The 26,542-nt window shown below is 44.2% G+C and overlaps 1 protein-coding gene across 1 annotated transcript in view; it reads left to right on the top strand.

Moving 5' to 3' along the window:
- LOC126213467 (skin secretory protein xP2-like) overlaps positions 1-26,542 on the top strand; it is a 276,687-nt gene that overhangs the window by 49,508 nt on the left and 200,637 nt on the right. Inside the window, exon 3 of the mRNA XM_049941246.1 lies at positions 19,510-19,554. Within this exon, the coding sequence (XP_049797203.1) occupies positions 19,510-19,554 (45 nt within the window). The remainder of the gene's footprint in view (positions 1-19,509; positions 19,555-26,542) is intronic.

The following is a 26,542-nucleotide window of genomic DNA, read 5'->3' as shown; positions in this document are numbered from 1 at the left end:
AATGGGGTTCCTATTTAAAAAAAACGCAGTTGATATTCTTTTGACCTATGGCAGCGCCATCTAGCGGGCCAACCATAGCGCCATCTGCTTTTCCCCTTCAAGCTAGACGAGTTTCATTCTTTGTAGTTTTGTCGTTTGACGCTTATTTCGTGAGATATTACGCCCGGTCACTATCAATGGACCACCCTGTTGTGGAAAGTAATGGACCTATAACATTCCGCAGAAGCTACTTTCACATCTCAGGACTTCTGTTCATTGAGAATAACAGACTGTGTCTGCTAGAAACACTTTCATCTAGTCACACAGATGGTCTGATATTACTTACGCTCGCATTTCTTCATTAGGCGGCAGTGGGCAGCTATATGGAATGCCTTCCAGAAGTCAAGCAACACTCCATCCATCTCGTCGCTGGTATCTACCGCTCTCAATGTCCGCCCCAATAGCTGAGTGGTCAGCATGACGGATTGCCGTCCTACGGGCCCCAGTTCGATTCCCATCTGGGTCGGAGATTTTCTCCGCTCAGGGACTGGGTGTTGTGCTGTCTTCATCATCATTTCATCCCCATCAGGCGCGCAGGTCGCCCAATGTGGCGTCGAATAGGACCGAATTTCTTTTCGTTATTCGTCATGGTTACTTCTTGTATCGCATTTACGTAAACCTTTACGCGAAATTTTAATGAGTGTGCAGAGGTAAAAACGCATTGCGAGGACTTTGCGTACTGTTCATTTTAGGTAATACATTATTGCGTATGAAATTTAGTCAACATATCGAAATTGTTTTTAAAGCTGAGAGCAGATGGATAGCTATCACCGTTCCCGAGATATTGAATGATAAGTCGGCGGACGGGCTGTGCCGTGACCGCGCGCGGGTTGCTCGCGACGCGACCGGTACTTCGTCCTGCTCGTCGTAAACCATGTGGTTGTATCAACCGCAAATTTCGCAAATGGTTCAAGAAATCGAAACTTGTTTTTCGCAAACGATAACTTGTGAAAAGTCACGTATTTCGTCGCATGATAAATATCCTAAATCTGTTTATCTACCGAAATATGAAAGTAACTATAGTTTTTCGGAAGGGATAGATGAATTTTTTTAAACAGCATTTAATAGCATGTGGAATGAGAAGTTAAACCGAAACTAATTTGCTGGGATGTCATAAGATGTAATTTACTAAATATCTACAGCTATTGAGTATTTCCTTTGGTAAGTAACAAACTTTTTTTTCTTTATCCAGTGTACTTTACTGATTCAAGACGCGTTTCGCCTTTTAATTTAAGGCATCTTCGGTGTAATCTAGAATGATTCAGTTTTGTTTTGATATGTGATACTTGCAAAAATGGTTCAAATGGCTCTAAGCACAATGGGACTTAACATCTGTGGTCATCAGTCCCCTAGAACTTAGAACTACTTAAACCTAACTAACCTAAGGACGTCACACACATCCATGCCCAAGGCAGGATTCGAACCTGCGACCGTAGCAGTCGCGCGGTTCCGGACTGAGCGCCTAGAACCGCGAGACCACCGCAGCCGGCAGTGTGATACTTGCAGATTATAAAACAGTTCACACCTTTTTTTTTACGTGAATGACTGATTACTTACAGTGAATCGAGTTTTTGGCGTACATATACGTTTCCCCTCACCTGGTCACATGCTGGAGGTTGAACTAAAACTTTGATTATGGAACATAAGCACATTTTCATGTTCGCTCTTTTTTTCTTCTGTCACCAGCAGTAGACGTTTTACCGAAAACTCTGATTTGAGGTCGTAACCACAGTTTGTTCACCTCATGTCCCTTCCTGTCTGGTTTGTTTATGTACATGTTGCCAACCTGCAGAATTATTGCTGAAAACTAATGTTTGTTTATTTTTGTTCTTCTTATATCTGTATGTGTGTGTTGCTAGCCAGTGATAGTTATAGAAAGTTGAAAGTGAATCCAGTAGTTGTCAGACAGTGGTTGAAAGATTTGGTGTTCAGCTGATTTCAGTTTTGGTTTAAATGTTTTGTGGAGGAGTGCATGGAAGAGTAAATTCACTGCTTACAAAAAAATGGTTCAAATGGCTCTGAGCACCATGGGACTTAACATCTGTGGTCATCAGTGCCCTAGTACTAAGAACTACTTAAACCTAACTAACCTAAGGACATCACACACATCCATGCCCGAGGCAGGATTCGAACCTGCGACCATAGCAGTCGCGCGGTTCCGGACGTAATGCCTAGAACCGCTAGACCACCGCGGCCGGCACTGCTTACATTAATAGATAAAATAGTAGAATAGTATTTCAACAGATTATTATCAGAATACTATCACCCAACCCCTTTGTCCTCGCTCTTTGACGCCCCATAATACGTCCTGTCAAGTAACCCCCATTGTTGTCAAAGTTGTGCCGTAATTTCCTCTTCCTCCTGCATTTAATTCCGTACTTCTTCTTTAGTCACACGATGCTCCTATCTAATCTTCAGCATTCTTATTGATCACGACGTTTTGAAAGCGTCCATTGTCTTCTTGACAGAACTGTTCATCGTCCACGTTTCACTTACATACAAGGCTGCACTCCACACAAATACCTTTGTAAACTAGTATCCAACCATTAGAATTTATATTCGATGTGAACAAATTTTCTTTTTCAGAACGCTTTTCTTGCTATTGACTGTCTTCAGTCAGGTTTGCGTCTGCACCAGGAAATGCCTTACAATTTAAAATCTGGTTTCGAAAACTCTGTTCCAAATATATATTATTCTTTTGTGATTCTTAAGCAAGGTGCTGGCGATGATTACTATGCTCTGTGGGAAATTCTATCAGGTGGTTTCCACTTTCATCCCTTCCACCTAGCCTTTGTGTTCTTGCTGTTTTCGTGTACCCGCTACCGTATCACATTTTAAATTTTTGTCTCGCTTAACTATCTGAATAACCTCTTTTATCGTACATTGTTTCAATGTGTTAGGAGATAGTGAACAATCACGAACGGTAGTCATGAAATCTGTTTATGCTGAAATGAGAAAACACGAATAATGAAATATGTGAAAGAGTACATTGTACAGAAAATGAAAAACTGGAATGTCTTCACCCAACTTCGTCTTTCCTTCACGTAGGTGTAAGTTATAGTTATTCAAACACACCGGTCGTTTCGGTGGGTCCCACCCCGTACCTCAGTGGCTGTCCGTCATTGGCTACCGCTAGCGTCTGCCGCTTCCAGATGGGAACGCCAATTCCGCGAGCCGCCGCGTCAAAGCAGAAAACGCTTGCCGCTGCCGTTGCCGCACGCCGCACTGCCGCGCTCTAGTGGGAACCCGCCTTAATACAGCCTGCAGCAAGGTGACCGGGCCTGCCCCGCAAGGGCCCTCCCGGCCAGTGACGCCAAATGCTCATTTCCATTACCGCTCTGGGTCCCATGCATCAACGTGCCCTTAGCGCCAGGATTTCACCCGGAACAAGTCCCGCCCATCCACCCCACTCCACGCCTATCCATAGTGTGAGGCCCTCCCCTAAACAGCCGCCAGTTCTACAAACTGGAAGCTACATCAAGGTTGTTATCGTCACAGTCCAACACATGTTGCACTGTGATGAGATTCAGTAATGATAAGAAATTTAAGTTTTCCTGGATAGTAATATAATATGAATGTGCATTATTAAAGAAATAAAAATATTTATAGAGAATTGAAAGCATCGCCAGCAATAGAAAACAAAAAAAAAAAAAAGGCTCTGAGCACTATGGGACTCAACTGCTGAGGTCATTAGTCCCCTAGAACTTAGAACTAGGTAAACCTAACTAACCTAAGGACATCACAAACATCCATGCCCGAGGCAGGATTCGAACCTGCGACCGTAGCGGTCATGCGGTTCCAGACTGCAGCGCCTTTAACCGCACGGCCACTTCGGCCGGCTAGAAAACAAAAAACAACGTGGTGTTATTTAAGGGCAATAATGAAAAATTTTCATCAACTAATTCACTTATTATAATACGTTTATTTGAGGGAAACAGCAGAGCAAACATACAGTGCGAAAACAGTGGTCTTGAATCTGTCATGTCGGTAGTAAAGCCAAGGATGCAGTCGACTAACTCAGTTGTCTAAAATCAACATTATATAAAAATATGTGAAAATCGTTTTGTTTACGGTATGTAGGCCCTCATAGTAGCTCACGAAAATTAAAGAATATAAGAATGCCATAAAGTAGAAATGCCTAATGAAAGCAGTAAGATATTTGCTTATATGCCATATTTCGTTAGTATTTGCATGGGTAATGGGTGAATTTTAACTTGTAAATTATTCCAATGCCATACCTGTTCATTATAAACGAGGTTACAAAGAATTGTGGCTGTTTCTGTGTTACAAAATTGTTAAGGCTTTCGTGGCCACTTGTTGACAAACTGCCTATTGGCTTCTGTCTCGGGTTCTTCGGCCGACGTTCATCTAATGATTTTTCTGACGAAATGACCGCGGAGAAGCCCTCGGACGTTGGCGCTCCAGGTACATATAGTCTGCGGCCGCGAGCTCGCCTCCAGTTCACCACCGGCAATGGAGGGTGAAGCTTTGACAATGCCAGCCACTCGTGCTGGCGAAACGTCAGAAAAATCATTAGATGAACGTCGGCCGAAGAACCCGAGACAGAAGCCAATAGGCAGTTTGTTTCTGTGTTATTAGTGACCTATATGCTGTTGCAAACGTCTCTGGAAAATAATGTGTCGTTATTCTGTTTTTAACCAAAAGATTTATTAATTTCGTAAATATCATTCAAACCATTTTTTAAAAATAATAATGTGATGTGTATGTTTGTCACAGAGGAGTTATCGAGGAAACAAATGCTGCAGTGTTTCACAGCTGTAAAACGTCCTTCACGTTGTGCTAGTTCTTCTTCCACCCGTAAGACTTTTCAGCAAAACTATTCAGTGAATAACACGCAAAAACAGCTTGGATCGATCTTACAGGAGCAAAGAAATTTTGATGCCATCTGGAAGTATAGTGAACATTGGTGCTTGTTTCACATATACTGTCTGAGTTCTGAAACTTAAGTGTCAAGTATACTGTGGTTCCTCTTTCTCCAAGCAAATTATTCTTTGAGGGTAAGTTTAACCTGTTTTAGTTTTCGGTGCTTTTTCTCACATATAAGTATGTTTCCTCATAGGCTATTCATCTGAATACTGAGTTCCCGTGTTTAAAGAATTCAGTGCTAAATTGTTGTCTGCCCGCATCTCGTGGTCGTGCGGTAGCGTTCTAGCTTCCCACGCCCGGGTTCCCGGGTTCGATTCCCGGCGGGGTCAGGGATTTTCTCTGCCTCGTGATGGCTGGGTGTTGTGTGCCGTCCTTAGGTTAGTTAGGTTTAAGTAGTTCTAAGTTCTAGGGGACTTATGACCACAGCAGTTGAGTCCCATAGTGCTCAGAGCCATTTGAACCATTTTTAAAAATTGTTTTCTCTTATGTTTGCTGTGGAAGTACCTGGCACAGCTGAGGCATTGTGCACGTTTTTTTGTAACGTAACCTGGCAAAATTTAAGACCTAGCAAAATATTAATTTAACATTCACTCCAAGTGCAGCTCAATGCGGTAAACCACGTGGGTCAACTGAAACGATGCCCAGGCGCCGAACAAAGACCGGGGAAACCGGGGGTGAGTGGGGCGGGATTTGTTCCGGGTGAAATCCTAGCGCTAACGATTCCTCATGCATCAGAGCATTACTCCTGGATATCGGGCCGTGTGAGGGGCAACAGTCAGGCTGGTGTCCCACGGCTGTCCACGACATCTCCAGACACATCTTCGCTGGTCGCTGGGGTTCAGTTTGAAGCGGGACCCATCACTGAAGACAATTCTACTCCAGTCAATGAGAGTCCACGTGCAAGACGTGTCTGAAGACGCCCCCGACACCCGTGGGGTACCACCGTGACTGTCGCGCGCCATATGGCACGACAACCTAGAGTGACAGTCTCGGGTGTAGAGATGGGCAAACTCGTTCATCCTTGGAAACTAGTTCACTGCTGATCGTTCTTTTTTGGGAACCGTTCATTTTTACTCGTTCACCGTTCATTTGTGCTTGGTATATGGTTATTATGAAAAACTGAAAACTAGTAGTGTAGATGACTGAAGAATGGAGGGCACCAAGAGGGGGCACTTGCCTCCCCCCTGGAGGACAGAGTTTTTACTCATAACAGATACAACAAACAGACAAACATGTAATAATTAAGCAGTGAAGAAATAACAAGCTAATGCAAGCAACAATGGCGAAACAATCGATGACGATGTGTAGAGCGCTGGAGAAGAGAACATGAAAATCTCACGCCACGCGCATGGGCTATAGCACATATAGTCTTGTAAACCTGTTGGTGGCTGTTTCCCAACTTAATAGACCACAAGTGTCTTGTATAAAATTCTTCGTTTCGACTTCCACTACATAGCTATGCTACGTTGTAAACAATAATCGTTTACACCCTATATATACTTCACGTTGTCTCTGAGTACGTAGGGGAAGTAAACTTTACGGAAGCATAAAATAAAATGTGGTTTTCTCATCACACTTGCGTCACACGCTTAGTAAAAATTAGGTTTTTATGTTGCATTATTAAAGTTAATGCAGCAATAATAATAATAATAATAGTTCGCAGTAATAAAGTTTTTGGTTTGAAAGCTCCTTCTGAACAAATGTTTTTGAGATAATAAGTAAATACGATTTTATGGCAGTCTATGTCTTTTCCCTACTGAGCCAAAATGACCCAAAACCTACTTTTTTTTTAAAGAAACCAAACTAGCAGGTAATGCAAATTGGAAACTACAAACTTAAAAATAATTAGAGCCTTCTTAAATGTAATGTTTTGTATATGAAATATACACGACAATCATTTCATATGAATTTTCTTACACTAAAAATTAAGCATATTATTCAAAGTTAGTTGCTAAATCAAGTCGTTGAAACCAAAAAATATATGAATAACAAAAAAAAAATTGCCTTGTTATAAGTATGTCCTCTGCTGTTCATCGATATAATGAAGTGAGCTGATATGCCCTTTTGTTACCTGAAAAGACGTACCTAGTACACACAACGTGATTTTTATGTAATTTACGTAACTATAAAATATTTTTTGATTACCGGTCGTGGACGCTGAATAGCCAGACCCAAGTGCAAGAACAATTTGGAAAACATGTAAAATGGGCGAGCGCAGTGAACGAAACGAGCAACTGGATGCTGAACTAACTAGGAGCAGTCGGCAGTGGAACTGGTCATGCGAAGAAAGACGAGTGCGGCCGAGGGAGACCGAGACTGAGACGAGCACGTGACCGAAGCTGGAACGAGAACTGCCGAAGTGACCGCCGCGATCGAACTGAACTAGTGGACTATGAACCGATCGTTCCTCGTTCCCGGGAACTATAAGTAGATCGCCGCGACCGACGTGAACTATAAACTGGTCGTTCCTTGGAATTCGTTCCTCGGTCCTTTCGTTCATCTTGGTGAACCGTTCCTTTGCACCCGTTCGTTCGCGAACTACCCATCTCTACTCGGGTGCCATTTCATTCCACATTAGGACGCCTTTGGTTGTCATCCGCAGCAGCCTTACAGCACAGTGGTACGTCGACGATATTCACGCCCCGTTTTGTTGCCCTTCATGGTAAGCCATCCTGGGCTTATTAGTCAACAAGATAATGCCCACCAGCACATAGCGAGAGTTTCTACTGCATGTTTTCATGCTTTCCAAAACCTACCTTGACCAAACGGTCAGTGGATCTCTTGCCAACTCAAAACCTTTCGAGCATTATGTGCAGGGCCCTCAGACCAGCTCAAAATTTTGACGATCAAACGCCTCAGTTGCACCAAATTTGGCACGATATCCCTCAGGAAGACATCCAACAACTCTGTCAATCAAAGCCAAGCCGAATATCTGCTTGCGTAAGGGCCAGAGGTGGACCAACAGATTATTAACTAGCTCAATAAACACTCCTGGAAATGGAAAAAAGAACACATTGACACCGGTGTGTCAGACCCACCATACTTGCTCCGGACACTGCGAGAGGGCTGTACAAGCAATGATCACACGCACGGCACAGCGGACACACCACGAACCGCGGTGTTGGCCGTCGAATGGCGCTAGCTGCGCAGCATTTGTGCACCGCCGCCGTCAGTGTCAGCCAGTTTGCCGTGGCATACGGAGCTCCATCGCAGTCTTTAACACTGGTAGCATGCCGCGACAGCGTGGACGTGAACCGTATGTGCAGTTGACGGACTTTGAGCGAGGGCGTATAGTGGGCATGCGGGAGGCCGGGTGGACGTACCGCCGAATTGCTCAACACGTGGGGCGTGAGGTCTCCACAGTACATCGATGTTGTCGCCAGTGGTCGGCGGAAGGTGCACGTGCCCTTCGACCTGGGACCGGACCGCAGCGACGCACGGATGCACGCCAAGACCGTAGGATCCTACGCAGTGCCGTAGGGGACCGCACCGCCACTTCCCAGCAAATTAGGGACACTGTTGCTCCTGGGGTATCGGCGAGGACCATTCGCAACCGTCTCCATGAAGCTGGGCTACGGTCCCGCACACCGTTAGGCCGTCTTCCGCTCACGCCCCAACATCGTGCAGCCCGCCTCCAGTGGTGTCGCGACAGGCGTGAATGGAGGGACGAATGGAGACGTGTCGTCTTCAGCGATGAGAGTCGCTTCTGCCTTGGTGCCAATGATGGTCGTATGCGTGTTTGGCGCCGTGCAGGTGAGCGCCACAATCAGGACTGCATACGACCGAGGCACACGGGGCCAACACCCGGCATCATGGTGTGGGGAGCGATCTCCTACACTGGCCGTACACCACTGGTGATCGTCGAGGGGACACTGAATAGTTCACGGTACATCCAAACAGTCATCGAACCCATCGTTCTACCATTCCTAGACCGGCAAGGGAACTTGCTGTTCCAACAGGACAATGCACGTCCGCATGTATCCCGTGCCACCCAACGTGCTCTAGAAGGTGTAAGTCAACTACCCTGGCCAGCAAGATCTCCGGATCTGTCCCCCATTGAGCATGTTTGGGACTGGATGAAGCGTCGTCTCACGCGGTCTGCACGTCCGGCTCGAACGCTGGTCCAACTGAGGCGCCAGGTGGAAATGGCATGGCAAGCCGTTCCACAGGACTACATCCAGCATCTCTACGATCGTCTCCATGGGAGAATAGCAGCCTGCATTGCTGCGAAAGGTGGATATACACTGTACTAGTGCCGACATTGTGCATGCTCTGTTGCCTGTGTCTATGTGCCTGTGGTTCTGTCAGTGTGATCATGTGATGTATCTGACCCCAGGAATGTGTCAATAAAGTTTCCCCTTCCTGGGACAATGAATTCACGGTGTTCTTATTTCAATTTCCAGGAGTGTAGATAATGGTTCAAATGGCTCTATGGGACTTAACTTCTGAGGTCATCAGTCCCCTAGAACTTAGAACTACTTAAACCTAACTAACCTAAGGACATCACACACACCCATGCCCGGGGCAGGATTCGAACCTGCGACCGTAGCGGTCGCACGGTTCCAGACTGTAGCACCTAGAACCGCTCGGCCACCCCAGCCGGCCATTTAGATAATTGTGTTGCATCGTTTTCACTTGTCTTACGGTGCATATGCAACATCGTCTTTCAGGTAGAGGAAATTAGTTGCATCAAGGTATTTTGAGTTTTTACATTCACTGTGATACTTCAATCGTTTCTGAATGCTTTTGAGAGATAGTGCTGGAAAGTAAGTACAGCAATACTGTCAAACCAGTCTTCGCTCATTTACTTCATGGAAGATGACCCCACACAAGACCTGTTACGTAGCTGCAGATAGGACGGTTTGCATATATTTTCTGAAAGAGAACCCATATGGGGACTGTGACCTACATGAAGAAATCCAACGGAGTAAACAGAAGTAAAAAGACAAATACGGACCGAGACGGTGTACGGCGCTGCAGTCATGGACTGTGCGGCTGATCCCGGCGGAGGTTCGAGTCCTCCCTCGGGCATGGGTGTGTGTGTGTTGTCCTTAGGATAATTTAGGTTAAGTAGAGTGTAAGCTTAGGGACTGATGACCTTAGCAGTTAAGTCCCATAAGATTTCACACACATTTGAACATTTTTTGAACGGAACGACACGAATTATATCAAGCAATTTCATCTTGTAGTCAAAAGGCTGTGTTAGGTCTCATTAGAATCAGCTTTTATTACGACAAAATATAGGCTGTGATCAACTAATATTGGTTAATTAGTTGCATGTTCCATAGAACACTTGAACGATTCTTTTATCGAATTTATGTGGAACGACCAGTTTACACGAAATGTGTACATGATTAGTATTAACATTAATTAATACATTCTAGTCCCTCTCATGCAACAACACATGTAAACAATGTTTCTTTCTGGCTACCAGTTTTTAAATGGAAATTCGTCAATGAAATTGAAAACACTTTCCAAAAGAAATGATATTAAGTTAGAGTTAATACTTGCTTTGCTACCTATGAGACATTTTATGTTATTGGGCAAATGATCAAAACTTTCTATTGCTGCATATTGAACTCCTTTTGAGCCACTGACAGCTTTGATAAAGGGTAATAAACTTATTCCCTCTAGTGTTGTAGGCATGGACATTACTGTTCTTTCAAATTGTGATGCCTTATTTATGACGAATTTCATTAACGAATATATGTATTGTGCCGATGCAGTTAAAATGCCTAACTCCTTGAAGAGATACCTAAATGATGTCTGTTGTGAACAACACATTTCATTTTTAGTGCTCGCTTTTGTGCAATCAATACATTCTTTCTAAGTGATGAGTTACCTCAGAAAATTATTCCATAAGACATTTTGAGTGAAAATATGACATATGTCAGAAGTTGATTCCTTTGTTTCAAAGATTAGCAATTATAGGAAGAGTAAAAGTAGCTGAATTTAATTGTTTGAGACGCTCAGTAATATGCTTCTTCCAGTTTAAGTATCCTTTGATATGTCACCGAGAAATTCTGCCCTCTATACTGACACTTGATCATATGCTACATCAGCTGTTTGTATGACTCTCTTTATTATACAGAACTGAATACAGTGTGTTTTTTCAAAATTTAGGGACCACTTCATAATTATCTGCAAAATGTTACTTACCTTTTTTCTGTTGCTTTCTCTCTGTTGTAATTTATTATAACACAAGTGTCTAGTGCCACGTGCAAAGAGTAGCAATTCTGCTTTTTCAGTATTAGTGCAAGGTCATTCATATCTGTAAGGAATAGGAGTGGGCCCAAAATTGAAAATGTGGGATTCTCTTTGTGACATCTGCCCAGCCACTAAAATTATCTGCCCTTCTGACACTGTTTGAATCATTCAGCATTGTGTTTGTTAAGTATGCATGAAAGCATCAGTTCCATAAAACTTGACTTTTCCGAAGAAATTAACAAGATATGCACAGTCAAACACCTTGGAAAGATCGCAGAAAGTACCGACTGACGATATATATTATTATTATTATTATTATTTAAGGCTTGTACTATTTCATTACTGAATGTATAAATAGCATTCTTACTTGAGCATACCTTCTGGAATCCAACTGTGATATGCTAAGTAAATTATTTGCATTTAAGTAAATTATTTTTCCGAATATTTTGGAAACAAGATGCCAGTAAGGAACCTGGACGATAATTGGTTAAGTCTGTCTTGTCGCCTTTCTCATGACGGAGTTTAAGTTACCTATTTTAACCTGTCTGGAAAAATTCCCTGTGCTAGCGATGGATTGCATATGTGACTAAGAACATTACTTGTTAAGCTGGAACAAGTTTCCAGAATTCTGTTTGAAATTCCATCGACCCCACACGACATTTTGTTGTTTAGAATTTTTGTACTAATTGTATTAATTTCGTTGAAGGATACTGATACTACTTCTAGTTCCTCAAACTTTTGGGGAAATACATTTTTAATACTGGGTGATTCAAAAAGAATACCACAACTTTAGGAATTTAAAACTCTGCAACGACAAAAAGGCAGAGCTAAGCACTATCTGTCGGCGAATTAAGGGAGCTATAAAGTTTCATTTAGTTGTACATTTGTTCGCTTGAGGCGCTGTTGACTAGGCGTCAGCGTCAGTTGATGCTAAGATGGCGACCGCTCAACAGAAAGCTTTTTGTGTTATTGAGTACGGTAGAAGTGAATCGACGACAGTTGTTCAGCGTGCATTTCGAACGAAGTATGGTGTTAAACCTCCTGATAGGTGGTGTATTAAACGTCGGTATAAACAGTTTACAGAGAATGGGTGTTTGTGCAAAGGGAAAAGATCTGGACGGCCGAGAGCGAAGGTGCTACTGTAACTGGACTACAGTATCTGGAGATGTTAGAGAATTGGCTGTTCCCTCAGCTCGAACAAGAAGCACAACAATTCATATTTCAGCAGGATGGAGCGCCACCACATTGGCACTTATCTGTCCGTAACTACCTGAACGTCAACTACCCAAGGCGATGGATCGGCCGCCAGGCAGCCCGTGACAGAGCACTTCATCACTGGCCTCCAAGAAGCCCTGATCTTACCCCCTGCGATTTTTTCTTATGGGGGTATGTTAAGGATATGGTGTTTCGGCCACCTCTCCCAGCCACCATTGATGATTTGAAACGAGAAATAACAGCAGCTATCCAAACTGTTACGCCTGATATGCTACAGAGAGTGTGGAACGAGTTGGAGTATCGGGTTGACATTGCTCGTGTGTCTGGAGGGGGCCATATTGAACATCTCTGAACTTGTTTTTGAGTGAAAAAAAACCTTTTTAAATACTCTTTGTAATGATGTATAACAGAAGGTTATATTATGTTTCTTTCATTAAATACACATTTTTAAAGTTGTGGTATTCTTTTTGAATCACCCTGTATATTCCCCGGTGCTTCAACTGAAGAAATTAATCCTACATTTGCTGCTACTTTTAGGAACTGATTGTTAATTTGCAACTTGTGAGTTATCAGTCACAGCATTGTCATTTAGTTTACTTGTTATGGTATCTTGTACAATTACCTGCTGTCCTGTGTGACAGTATCCCATTCAGTTTTAATCTGTCCGCCTGCTTGCCTCCCATGCACTGGGCCCAGATCCAATTCCTGGCCAGGTTGGATAGTTTTCTCCACTTGTGGACTGGGCGTTGTGTTATCCTTATCATCGGCCGCAAGCCGCCCAATGTGGCGCCAAAGGAAATAAGACTTGCACTAGGCGGCCAAACCCGAATGGGACATCCCAGCCAACAATGCCATATTATCATTAGCATTTTTTCACAATTTTAATCTAATTCATCTTCTTCTTGTACTACTGCCTTTTTCCCACATCATGCACAGGGTTGGCAGAGTAAAGTACGGATGGGGCACTGTTCATTTTAAGGGGTGGCCGGATGCCCTTCCTGCCGCCACCTCATCCTCCCAGGGAGGGAATTAGTGTACCACGGCTGTCTACGTCTAGTGTAAATCATGTTGTTGTTGTTGTGGTCTTCAGTCCTGAGACTGGTTTGATGCAGCTCTCCATGCTACTCTATCCTGTGCAACCTTCTTCATCTCCCAGTACCTACTGCAACCTACATCCTTCCGAATCTGCTTATTGTATTCATCTCTTGGTCTCCCTCTTCGATTTTTACCCTCCACGCTGCCCTCCAATGCTAAATTTGTAATCCCTTGATGCCTCAGAACATGTCCTACCAACCGATCCCTTCTTCTAGTCAAGTTGTGGCACAAACTTCTCTTCTCCCCAATCCTATTCAATACCTCCTCATTAGTTACGTTATCTACCCACCTTATCTTCAGCATTCTTCTGTAGCACCACATTTCGAAAGCTTCTATTCTCTTCTTGTCCAAACTGGTTATCGTCCATGTTTCACTTCCATACATGGCTACACTCCATACAAATACTTTCAGAAACGACTTCCTGACACTTAAGTCTATACTCGACGTTAACAAATTTCTCTTCTTCAGAAACGATTTCCTTGCCATTGCCAGTCTACATTTTATATCCTCTCTACTTCGACCATCATCAGGTATTTTACTCCCTAAATAGCAAAACTCCTTTACTACTTTAAGTGTCTCATTTCCTAATCTAATCGCCGGCGGGAGTGGCCAAGCGGTTAAAGGCGCTACAGTCTGGAACCGCGCAACTGTTACGGTCGCAGGTTCGAATCCTGCCTCGGGCATGGATGTATGTGATGTCCTTAGGTTAGTTAGGTTTAAGTAGTTCTAAGTTCTAGGGGACTAATGACCTTAGAAGTTAAGTCCCATAGTGCTCAGAGCCATTTGAACCTAATCTAATCCCCTCAGCATCACCCGATTTAATTTGACTACATTCCATTATCCTCGTTTTGCTTTTGTTGATGTTCATCTTATATCCTCCTTTCAAGACACTGTCCATTCCGTTCAACTGCTCTTCCACGTGCTTTGCTGTCTCTGACAGAATTACAATGTCATCGGCGAACCTCAAAGTTTTTACATCTTCTCCATGAATTTTAATACCTACTCCGAATTTTTCTTTTGCTTCCTTCACTGCTCGCTCAATATACATCGGGGAGAGGCTACAACCCTGTCTCACTCCTTTCCCAACCACTGCTTCCCTTTCATGCCCCTCGACTCTTATAAGTGCCATCTGGTTTCTGTACAAATTTTAAATAGCCTTTCGCTCCCTGTATTTTACCCCTACCACCTTCAGAATTTGAAAGAAAGTATTCCAGTTAACATTGTCAAAAGCTCTCTCTAAGTCTACAAATGCTAGAAACGTAGGTTTGCCTTTCCTTAACCTTTCTTCTAAGATAAGTCGTAAGGTTAGAAAATCATGAAGAGTGCATATCAGTTTCAAATGTCTGAGAGTTGTGTAACTGAAGCGGGACGTTGGGAGCATCCCAGTATTCACCTGGTGGGATTTGGAAAACCGCCTAAAAACCACGTCCAGGCAGGCCCGCACGCCGGCCCTCGTCATTAATCCACCTTACGTATACTTCCGTATACGTTAACACTAAAGGATTTTTAAAAACTCCAAAACTTTTTTTGCATTGCCATACTGTGCCTACAGCCAGTAGTGGCACTGAGCACAACTCAAACCATATGTCAATATAAAATAAGTAATAGGGGGGGGAGGGGGGGAGTTCCTTCATGAATAAACCTTCCAACCTCTCAAATCTCTAAATTTTTTAAAAAAATCCTTTAGTGTTATACGGAAGTAGTATTTCGATTGGTAGTCGTAAATACACCCTGTTAGATGTTACATGCTGAGTATATTATTATTATATTACATGTGAACACATGGAGCACATGACCATGCAGCGCCCCCTACCAAGGGCGCTTCACTCCTAGTTGACTTGTTTAGCTTCAGTATACACTCTGCTTCAAGACTGCTTGTGTCGCAGTTATAGTCATATGTTATTGGACACTTTCTTCGACTTGTCAAGGCTGTACGACTGGTCGGCTAGAAAGCAGTTGAAGTTTGTGGGTTGTAACTCATATGACCCGATCTCATTTTCTGTAACGTTGAGACGTGTTAAGTGTGCTGTTGACTTATGTTTTGCACTTTTTTTTGTAACAGATGTCTGAAGATGGGTGTAATCCCGAAACGCGTAACATGTTCTGATAAAAGAGTCAGTTGAACGTCTCATGACTATTGCGATCGTACGGCATTGGTTGCCAATTATTACCATAAAAATGATCCTAGGTCTCAGACGAGATTTTATGTCCCGTATATCATTCCCACTTGAGCCCCCAAAGCATATCGGTAACACTTGTGTGCTGGTCGAAGCTACCTGTAACAAATCTAGGAGCTAGGAGCTCGCCTCTGAATTGCTCCAATGTCTTCTTTCAATCCCAAACACTCAAGCAGTACTCAAGAAAAGGTGGCACCAGCGTTCTATATGTGGTCTTCTTTACAGGTGAACCACTCTTTCCTAAAATTCTCCCAGTACATCGAAGTCGGCCATTCGTCTTCCCTACCACGATCCTCACATCCTCGTTCTACACTCCTGGAAATGGAAAAAAGAACACATTGACACCGGTGTGTCAGACCCACCATACTTGCTCCGGACACTGCGAGAGGGCTGCACAAGCAATGATCACACGCACGGCACAGCGGACACACCAGGAACCGCGGTGCTGGCCGTCGAATGGCGCTAGCTGCGCAGCATTTGTGCACCGCCGCCGTCAGTGTCAGCCAGTTTGCCGTGGCATACGGAGCTCCATCGCAGTCTTTAACACTGGTAGCATGCCGCGACAGCGTGGACGTGAACCGTATGTGCAGTTGACGGACTTTGAGCGAGGGCGTATAGTGGGCATGCGAGAGGCCGGGTGGACGTACCGCCGAATTGCTCAACACGTGGGGCGTGAGGTCTCCACAGTACATCGATGTTGTCGCCAGTGGTCGGCGGAAGCTGCACGTGCCCGTCGACCTGGGACCGGACCGCAGCGACGCACGGATGCACGCCAAGACCGTAGGATCCTACGCAGTGCCGTAGGGGACCGCACCGCCACTTCCCAGCAAATTAGGGACACTGTTGCTCCTGGGGTATCGGCGAGGACCATTCGCAACCGTCTACATGAAGCTGGGCTACGGTCCCGCACACCGTTAGGCCGTCTTCCGCTCACGCCCCAACATCGTGCAGCCCGCCTCCAGTGGTGTCGCGACAGGCGTGAATGGAGGGACGAATGGAGACGTGTCGTCTTCAGCGATGAGAGTCGCTTCTGCCTTGGTGCCAATGATGGTCGTATGCGTGTTTGGCGCCGTGCAGGTGAGCGCCATAATCAGGACTGCATACGACCGAGGCACACAGGGCCAACACCCGGCATCATGGTGTGGGGAGCGATCTCCTACACTGGCCGTACACCACTGGTGATCGTCGAGGGGACACTGAATAGTGCACGGTACATCCAAACCGTCATCGAACCCATCGTTCTACCATTCCTAGACCGGCAAGGGAACTTGCTGTTCCAACAGGACAATGCACGTCCGCATGTATCCCGTGCCACCCAACGTGCTCTAGAAGGTGTAAGTCAACTACCCTGGCCAGCAAGATCTCCGGATCTGTCCCCCATTGAGCATGTTTGGGACTGGATGAAGCGTCGTCTCACGCGGTCTGCACGTCCAGCACGAACGCTGGTCCAACTGAGGCGCCAGGTGGAAATGGCATGGCAAGCCGTTCCACAGGACTACATCCAGCATCTCTACGATCGTATCCATGGGAGAATAGCAGCCTGCATTGCTGCGAAAGGTGGATATACACTGTACTAGTGCCGACATTGTGCATGCTCTGTTGCCTGTGTCTATGTGCCTGTGGTTCTGTCAGTGTGATCATGTGATGTATCTGACCCCAGGAATGTGTCAATAAAGTTTCCCCTTCCTGGGACAATGAATTCACGGTGTTCTTATTTCAATTTCCAGGAGTGTATTTCATATTACTTCGCAACGTTACGCCCAGATATCTAAATGACGTGACTGTAATGCTGTATCAGAACATAATGAGTTTCCAACTGAGATTTTGCCTAAGTCGTCTTGTATCTCCTCTCTACAGTCACACAACTTCGACACCCTATCGTACAACACGGCATCATCAACAAACAACTGCAGATTGCCGCCCACCCTGTCCGCCAAATCATTTGTGTAAACAGAGAACAACAGAGGTCCTGTCACGCTTCGCTGTTGCACTCCTGATGTCACCCCTGTCTCCGATGAACACTCGCCATCGAGGACAACATAATGGGTTATATCACTTAAGAACTCTTCGAGCCAGTCATACATCTGGAAGCCTATTCCGTACGCACGTACCTTCGTTACCAGTCTGCAGTGCGGTACCATGTCGAATGCCTTCGCGTTTACAGTATTCCGCCTTTTTTTGTACGCAGGGCGGCGCCTCATAACCCCACTTTCACAGCGGACAGCTCTCACAACACTCAAAGTTCCGGCGCCGACTTGAAAACAAAAACGACCATTAGTGACTTGTCGGACTCAGTGTGCGAAAAACTCCACAGGGGCGCCACAGTAGACCGGCTTGCTACGAGAGGTCGGTTGAGATGACAAAGTCGCTCGTGCCTGTGACGAAAATCATATTGTTCGCACTGCATGATCGCCGCAAGTCTGCCGACTCGATAGGTGAGCAACACTACTGGCCATTAAAACTGCTACACCACCAAGATGACGTGCTACAGACGCGAAATTTAACCGACAGGAAGAAGATGCTGTGATATGCAAATGATTAGCTTTTCAGAGCATTCACACAAGGTTGGCGCCGGTGGCGACACCTACAACGTGCTGACACGAGGAAAGTTTCCAACCGATTTCTCATACAAAAACAGCAGTTGACCGGCGTTGCCTGATGAAACGTTGTTGTGATGCCTCGTGTAAGGAGGAGAAATGCGTACCGTCACGAATCCGACTTTGATAAAGGTCGGATTGTAGACTATCACGATTGCGGTTTATCGTATCGCGATATTGATACTCGCGCTGGTCGAGATCCGATAACTCTTAGCAGAATATGGAGTCGGTGGGTTCAGGAGGGTAATTGGGGAACGCCGTGCTGGATCCCAACGGCCTCGTATCACTAGCAGTCGAGATGACAGGCATCTTATCCGCATGGCTGTAACGCATCGTGCAGCCACGTCTCGATCGCTGAGTCAACAGATGGGGACGTTTGCAAGACAACAACCATCTGCACCAACAGTTCGACGACGTTTGCAGCAGCACGGACTATCAGCTCGGAGACCGTGGCTGCGGTTACCCTTGACGCTGCATTACAGATAGGAGCGCCTGCGATGGTGTACTCGACGACGAACCTGGGTGCACGAATGGCAAAACGTCATTTTTTCGGATGAATCCAAGTTCTGTTTACAGCATAATGAAGGTCACATGCGTGTTTGGCGACACCCCGATGAACGCACATTGGAAGCGTGTATTCGTCATCGCCATACGGGTTTATCACCCGGCGTGATGGTATGGGGTGCCATCGGTTAGACGTCTCGGTCTCCTCTTATTCGCATTGACGGCACTTTGAACGGTGGACGTTACATCGCAGATGTGTTACGACCCAGGACTCTACCCTTCATTCGATCCCTGCGAAACCCTACATTTCAACAGGATAATGCACGACCGCATATTGGAGGACCTGTACGGGCCTTTCTGGATACAGAAAATGTTCGACTACTGCCCTGGCCAGCACATTCTCCAGATGTCTCACTATTTGAAAACGTCTGGTCAATGGTGGCCGAGCAACTGGCTCGTCACAATACGCCAGTCACTACTCTTGAAGAACTCTGGTATCGTGTTGAAGCTGCATGGGCAGCTGTACCTGTACACTCCATCCAAGTTCTGTTTGACTCAATGCCCAGGCGTATCAAGGCCGTTATTACGGCCAGAGGTGGTTGTTCTGGTTATTGATTTCTCAGGATCTATGCACCCAAATTGCGTGAAAATGCAATCACATGTCAGTTCTAGTATAATATATTTGTCCAATGAATACCAGTTTATCATCTGCATTTCTTCTTGGTGTAGCAATTTTAATGGCCAATAGTGTATCAAATAATGACAATTTTTTTTCTGTCTGTTTGCAGGAGTTACGCATCCGCCTGCCAGTGCTGAAAGTAAAGTGCCAGAAGGTGAGTAGCCCAGCGTCTCTGCACTACATCTACGTCTGCTTCACCCTGTGTAGGGATAGAGACTTATACCCGCTGTACAATATTACGGAATATATTCATGTAGGTGCTCTGCATTTCCTTATAAAACGACTCGAAATATACGAGTGGAGTTATCAAAAACAGGTGTCGCAATGACATTTACTATCCGCTAAACATTGGCAGTATACAGAGTGAGTCACGAGGTTTTCCCCCGGTTTCTGGAGGGTATTCCTGTGGTTATTTTGAACAAAAAATGTAAATAAAGTAATGGGATCAGATCCATAATTAAGGGGCGACAGTAATTGAAAAACTCAAGAAAATGGCAGATAAAAACTTTTATTGTAGGATTTCACTATCAAAAATGGGCGTAATTATTACTTTAAACGATTTTCTAGCAGTCTATTGCATTCAGAGTGGATTTAAAGCAAGTGTTCAAAATTTCCTCCCTGAATTTGAAGCCAGAGATTCGCACGGGAGTGAACCGCGCGACTAGCATTTTGTAATTTCACACGCTCGTTCCTTATTGACGTTGCGGCATCGAAAATGCGTTGTATCAAGTCTTCTCGCGTTTCCGCCTTAGTTTCGTACATGATGTCTTTCATCCACCCCCAGATGCAGTACTCTAGGGGTCTTAAATCTGGGAATGGTTCAAATGGCTCTGAGCACTATGGGACAACTTCTGAGGTCATCAGTCCCCTAGAACTTAGATCTACTTAAACCTAACTAACCTAGGGACATCACACGCATCCATGCCCGAGGCAGGATTCGAACCTGCGACCGTAGCGGTCGCGCGGTTCCAGACTGTAGCGCCTAGAACCGCTCGGCCACCCCGGCCGGCCTATCTTGGAATCTGGCAGGCCAGTTGATAGGGCCTCCGCGACCTATCCATCGATGTGACAATTGCTGATTAAGATAAGCTGTTACCACACGGTGGAAATGTGCTGGTACCGTGTCATGTTAGACGTACATGTGGCGTCTGGTTTCCAGAGGAACATCTTCAAGAAGCTGCGGTAAGTCTTCTCGTAAACAGTTAACGTACATCTGACCATTTAAATTTTCCCGGGAGAACAAACGGCCCCAGTAACTGGCCACACCCAATACCACACCAGACACTGACACTGAATCTACGTTCAGACTGACATACCACCGTGGCATGGGGATTTTTGTCTGCCCAGACATGCATGTTGTTGATGCCATCTCTTGTAAGGGTTGCCGCATCACTGAACATTATGACAGAGCTGCCGATTTCCATCTAACCCGTTACAAAAGTGCAATCAGTTGGCACAATCATGTGCCTCCGAATGGTAAACTTTCTGCACATGAAAAGAATACAGTCTATTCTCATGAAGAATCCTACACACCTTAGATTGTGAAACGTTCAGTCGGGTAGCTAGGCGTCTTATACTTGAACGAGGACTGCGTTCTACTGGATTAAGAACGTTTTCCTCTTCTTGAACTGCGCAATGTCTTTTGGAGTGAACATACCAGTTTGTAGCAATGTTCGATATGTTCCACTAAATGTTTTGGCTCTCGGTATCTTACGATTAGGATACAGACAGTGATATTCGGCAACGGCAGCTTTCGCATTACCGTCACAGAAGCCCACAATTTACACCATCTCTCTATGTACTTGCGATGAAATTTGTGTGGTATCGCAAAGTGTAGTGCACACAAGAAACAATAACAGTAAACAGTGACTGCAGTATCAACAACGTGGTTGTTATGTAAACGTACCACTCGCTGCACTTGTCTACCTAAGACTGATCGTGTGGCCAGTGAACACAAGTGTAGCTCCTTAATTAGGGATCTTATCACATTGAACGTTTCACAATCTAAGGTGTGTAGGAAAAGGGAGAGAAGTAAACGTACTAGGTGAATATGGATTGGGGCTAAAAAATGAAAGAGGTAGCCGCCTGGTAGAATTTTGCACACAGCACAACTTAACCATAGTTAACACTTGGTTCAAGAATCATAAAAGAAGGTTGTATACATGGAAGGAGCCTGGAGATACTAAAAGTATCAGATAGATTATATAATGGTAAGACAGAGATTTAGGAACCAGGTTTTAAATTGTAAGACATTTCCAGGGGCAGATGTGGACTCTGATCACAATCTATTGGTTATGAACTGCAGATTGAAACTGAAGAAACTGCAAAAAGGTGGGAATTTAAGGAGATGGGACCTGTATAAACTGAAAGAACCAGAGGTTGTACAGAGTTTCAGGGAGAGCATAAGCGAACGATTGACAGGAATGGGGGGAAGAAATACAGTAGAAGAAGAATGGGTAGCTTTGAGGGATGAAGTAGTGAAGGCAGCAGAGGATCAAGTAGGTAAAAAGACAAGGTCTACTAGAAATCCTTCGGTAACAGAAGAAATATTGAATTTAATTGATGAAAGGAGAAAATATAAAAATGCAGTAAGTGAAGCAGGCAAAAAGGAATACAAACGTCTCAAAAATTAGATCGACAGGAAGTGCAAAATGGCTAAGCAGGGATGGCTAGAGGACAAATGTAAGGGTGTAGAGGCTTATCTCAGTAGGGGTAAGATAGGTACTGCGTACAGGAAAATTAAAGAGACCCTTGGAGAAAAGAGAACCACTTGCATGAAGAGTTCAGATGGAAACCCAGTTCTAAGCAAAAAACGGAAAGGAGAAAGGTGGAAGGAGTATATAGAGGGTCTATACAAGGGTGATGCACTTGAGGACAATATTATGGAAATGCAAAAGGATGTAGATGAAGATGAAATGGGAGATATGATATTGCGTGAAGAGTTTGACAGAGCACTGAAAGACCTAAGTCGAAACAAGGCCCCGGGAGTAGACAACATTCCATTAGAACTACTGATGGCCTTGGGAGAGCCAGTCCTGACAAAACTCTACCATCTGGTGAGCAAGATGTATGAGACAGGCGAAATACCCTCAGACTTCAAGAAGAATATAATAATTCCAATCCCAAAGAAAGCAAGTGCTGAGCTGATGTGAAAATTACCGAACAATCAGTTTAATAATTCACGGATGCAAAATACTTACGCGAATTCTTTACAGACGAATGGAAAAACTGTTAGAAGCCGACCTCGGGGAAGATCAGTTTGGTTTCCGTAGAAATATAGGAACACGTGAGGCAATACTGACCCTACGACTTATCTTAGAAGCTACATTAAGGAAAGGCAAACCTATGTTTATAGCATTTGTAGACTTAGAGAAAGCTTTTGACAATGTTGACTGGAATACTCTCTTTCAAATTCTGAAGGTGGCAGGGGTAAAATACAGGGAGCGAAAGGTTATTTACAATTTGTACAGAAACCAGATGGCAGTTATAAGAGTCGAGGGACATGAAAGGGAAGCAGTGGTTGGGAAGGGAGTGAGACAGGGTTGTAGCCTCTCCCCAATGTTATTCAATCTGTATATTGAGCGAGCAGTGAACGAAACAAAAGAAAAATTCGGAGTAGGTATTAAAATCCATGGAGAAGAAGTAAAAACTTTGAGGTTCGCCGATGACATTGTAATTCTGTCAGAGACAGCAAAGGACTTGGAAGAGCAGTTGAACGGAATGGACATTATCTTGAAAGGAGGGTATAACATGAACATCAACAAAAGCAAAACGAGGATAATGGAATGTAGTCGAATTAAGTCAGGTGATGCTGAGAGAATTAGATTAGGAAATGAGACACTTAAAGTAGTAACGGAGTTTTGCTATTTGGGGAGCAAAATAACTGATGATGGTCGAAGTAGAGAGGGTATAAAATGTAGACTGGCAATGGCAAGGAAAGCGTTTCTGAAGAGGAGAAATTTGTTAACATCGAGTATAGATTTAAGTTTCAGGAAGTCGTTTGTGAAAGCATTTGTATGGAGTGTAGCCATGTATGGAAGTGAAACATGGACGATAAATAGTTTGGACGAGAAGAGAATAGAAGCTTTCGAAATGTGGTGCTACAGAAGAATGCTGAAGATTAGATGGGTAGATCATATAACTAATGAGGAGGTATTGAATAGGATTGGAGAGAGGAGAAGTTTGTGGCACAACTTGACTAGAAGAAGGGATCGGTTGGTAGGACATGTTCTGAGGCATCAAGGGATCACCAATTTAGTATTGGGGGCAGCGTGGAGGGTAAAAATCGTAGAGGGAGACCAAGAAATGAATACACTAAGCAGATTCAGAAGGATGTAGGTTGCAGTAGGTACTGGGAGATGAAGAAGCTTGCACAGGATAGAGTAGCATGGAGAGCTGCATCAAACCAGTCTCAGAACTGGAGACCACAACAACAACAACAACATCACATTATTGTAATTACATTTTTTGTACCAAATAACCTAAAGAGGCCTGCCGCACGGCGTCCATGCAGGCGAGGTGCTCGCCGGAGCTTATGACTTTGTGGTGACTTAGTACCTATGTATCGCATTTTTAAAATGTGAGTACGCCTATTCAGGCTGTTTCAGTTTTATTTCTAGACCATGCCCTCGTAGACATTTCATAGAATCAGGTTTATCTTCTGAAGAAGGCTCAATTACTTGGGCTGAAACCTAGTTAAAGGTTGGTTTCACTACCGCAATCCAGGCTGATAGTTTCTTATATATTAGATTATCATGATTGCTGACTGGGCTGCAATGTTGAAAGTACTAAAATGATTGAATGCCACTGTGAGTGCAGTAATTATTATAATCTTGTCCTCACGATCGCTGTGTGAGTGACACATAGGCGCCGGCCTGGGTGGCCGAGCGGTTCTAGGCGCTTCAGTCTGGAACCGCGCGACCGCTACGGTCGCAGGTTCGAATCCTGCCTCGGGCATGGATGTGTCTGATGTCCTTACGTTGGTTAGGTTTAAGTAGTTCTAAGTGGTAGGGGCTGATGATCTCAGTCCCATAGTGCTCAGAGCCATTTGCACCATTTTGACACATAGGCGGTTAATCATTTTGAGAGGCACCCACATGCCTTGCTCATACTGTGGCATCAAGCAGCCAGGTCTGCAAGATGAGTGGTCTGCCAAGCGAGTTGATTCATTCTTATTTATCGAGTAACATGAACTCTCGTACTCACAATTAATTTACAAATTATCCTCCTGTATGAATAATACGCAACGGAAACACACATCTGACTATCAGTAATTTACAGAACTCTGACTGTTCGCTACGCACTGGCAATACCACATTTTCTTTTTTTATTTAACGGCTTTTATCAACACGTGGCCATCGCACTGAATATGAGTGGCGCACACATTATAAATTCTGGATATCATGACAACATACAATTCGAAGAAAAAGGCCACCAATCTTTTTCTTTTCACTATCTTATTTATTCCGATAAATTCTCTAACCTAAACACACAAATTCTATAACCTACAACAATAACACATGAGAAATTCCGCCCAGTGGGCATGGCTTTACATTGGTGATTCTCTATCTTATGGTCTCGTAATTATTTAATGCTACAGTGCGCTTTCTGGATAGGATGGTGGATCTTTTGCTATATCTCACACTTCGACTCTCACAACCATCATCACGAAACTTTCCTCCAGACCGAGCGGTACAAAAGGAACATGTATAACCCACTACCTCTGAAACTACCTTGCTACTCTCCCATGCAAACCACACATACTTAAATTACATGACATACACCACACTACAACATGAAATACAACACAGGGAATAGTCACAACATTATCACTTTCAGCTTTCCCACTTCAATTAATATTTATCCCAGTTTCACACGACACTGCCCCACTTTGTAATTCTAATTTCCTACTATGAACTCTGGAGATATATGCACGTCCTCCTGTGCAATGCAAGCCAAGTGGCGTTGCTGGATAGACGGCTGACTCACCTTGCTTCTCTCTCAGAGTATTATAGTTTGAATCAAGCGTCACATGGAAACATATCTCGCAAAGTAATATTAAGAACATATTCATCACACACACGAGTCCTCAACTGATAACATGGACGAGTACTTCTCTTTATCCTTTGTCTCATACACAGATTGAGACTCACACAGTACTCACCACGTGGAAGTACTCGCCTCTAATTTCAAGTCCTGCACACGCTATTTCTTAAATATTTCAACCTATAGTATACACACTAGTAATTCAGCTTAACTTAAGCACACAGAAGTATTTCAACTTATTGCTACACGTGGTTTCATTGTGACCGTTGGTCACTTCCGAAGATTACTACGATCCCATTAATATTACCTGCCTGACATTTAATTCTCTCCACAAAAGTTCCTGAAGTAGAGAAATTATTATTTCAAACTACTCTTAAATATTCCACATGCATACCATGTCTCCACTCTTTTGTCTTTACGGAGCACACCTAAGACAGGTCTTACCAACACAAGATCCAGCGGCAGAGCGCCGAAACATGGCCGTTCTTCAGGTCCTCTCGCACCTCTGCCGAAGTGGGGCAGCACCTTGCTACCGTATTGGTCAGCCACATTTCAGGTGCTCAAAGCTTATGTAAATTTCATCTCTTTGGTCCCACCAAAGGTGGCCAAAGGATCGTCTCAAAGATGATCATATATTCACATTCACTATCTGCGGTTAGCAGACGACCATACATTCATTCATTTCACAGATCTCACCAAACTGGATGTAGGGATTTATTTTGTGGGAGTGCACATGTGATAAATTAAATAAATAAATTGTCATTCTTTCCCACACTGGTATCCGGCTTCGCTGTATTAATTGAAATTGAGTTATTTTACGAAAAAAAGTGTTGTTCTGACAAAAATAATGAAGTATGTTGTACCTATTTTCAATGTCGGGCGGTACTGTACCCATTCAATTTCAGTTCAGTTCTTGAAACTTTGTTAACAGACATTCTCAGGATAGTGTGTGTCTGTCTTCAAGAACCTGCCAGTTCAGTTTCTTCAGTATCTCTGTGACACTCTCCCACGGCTCAAAAAAACCTGTGACCATTCGTGCTGCCCTTCTCTGTATACGTCCAGTGCCCCCTGTTAGTCCTATCCGACACGGGTCCCAC

Source organism: Schistocerca nitens, chromosome 11, assembly GCF_023898315.1.
Source record: "Schistocerca nitens isolate TAMUIC-IGC-003100 chromosome 11, iqSchNite1.1, whole genome shotgun sequence".
Lineage (NCBI taxonomy): Eukaryota > Metazoa > Arthropoda > Insecta > Orthoptera > Acrididae > Schistocerca > Schistocerca nitens.
The sequence above is the reverse complement of the archived record's forward strand: the minus strand, read 5'-3'. Positions and strand labels throughout refer to the sequence as shown.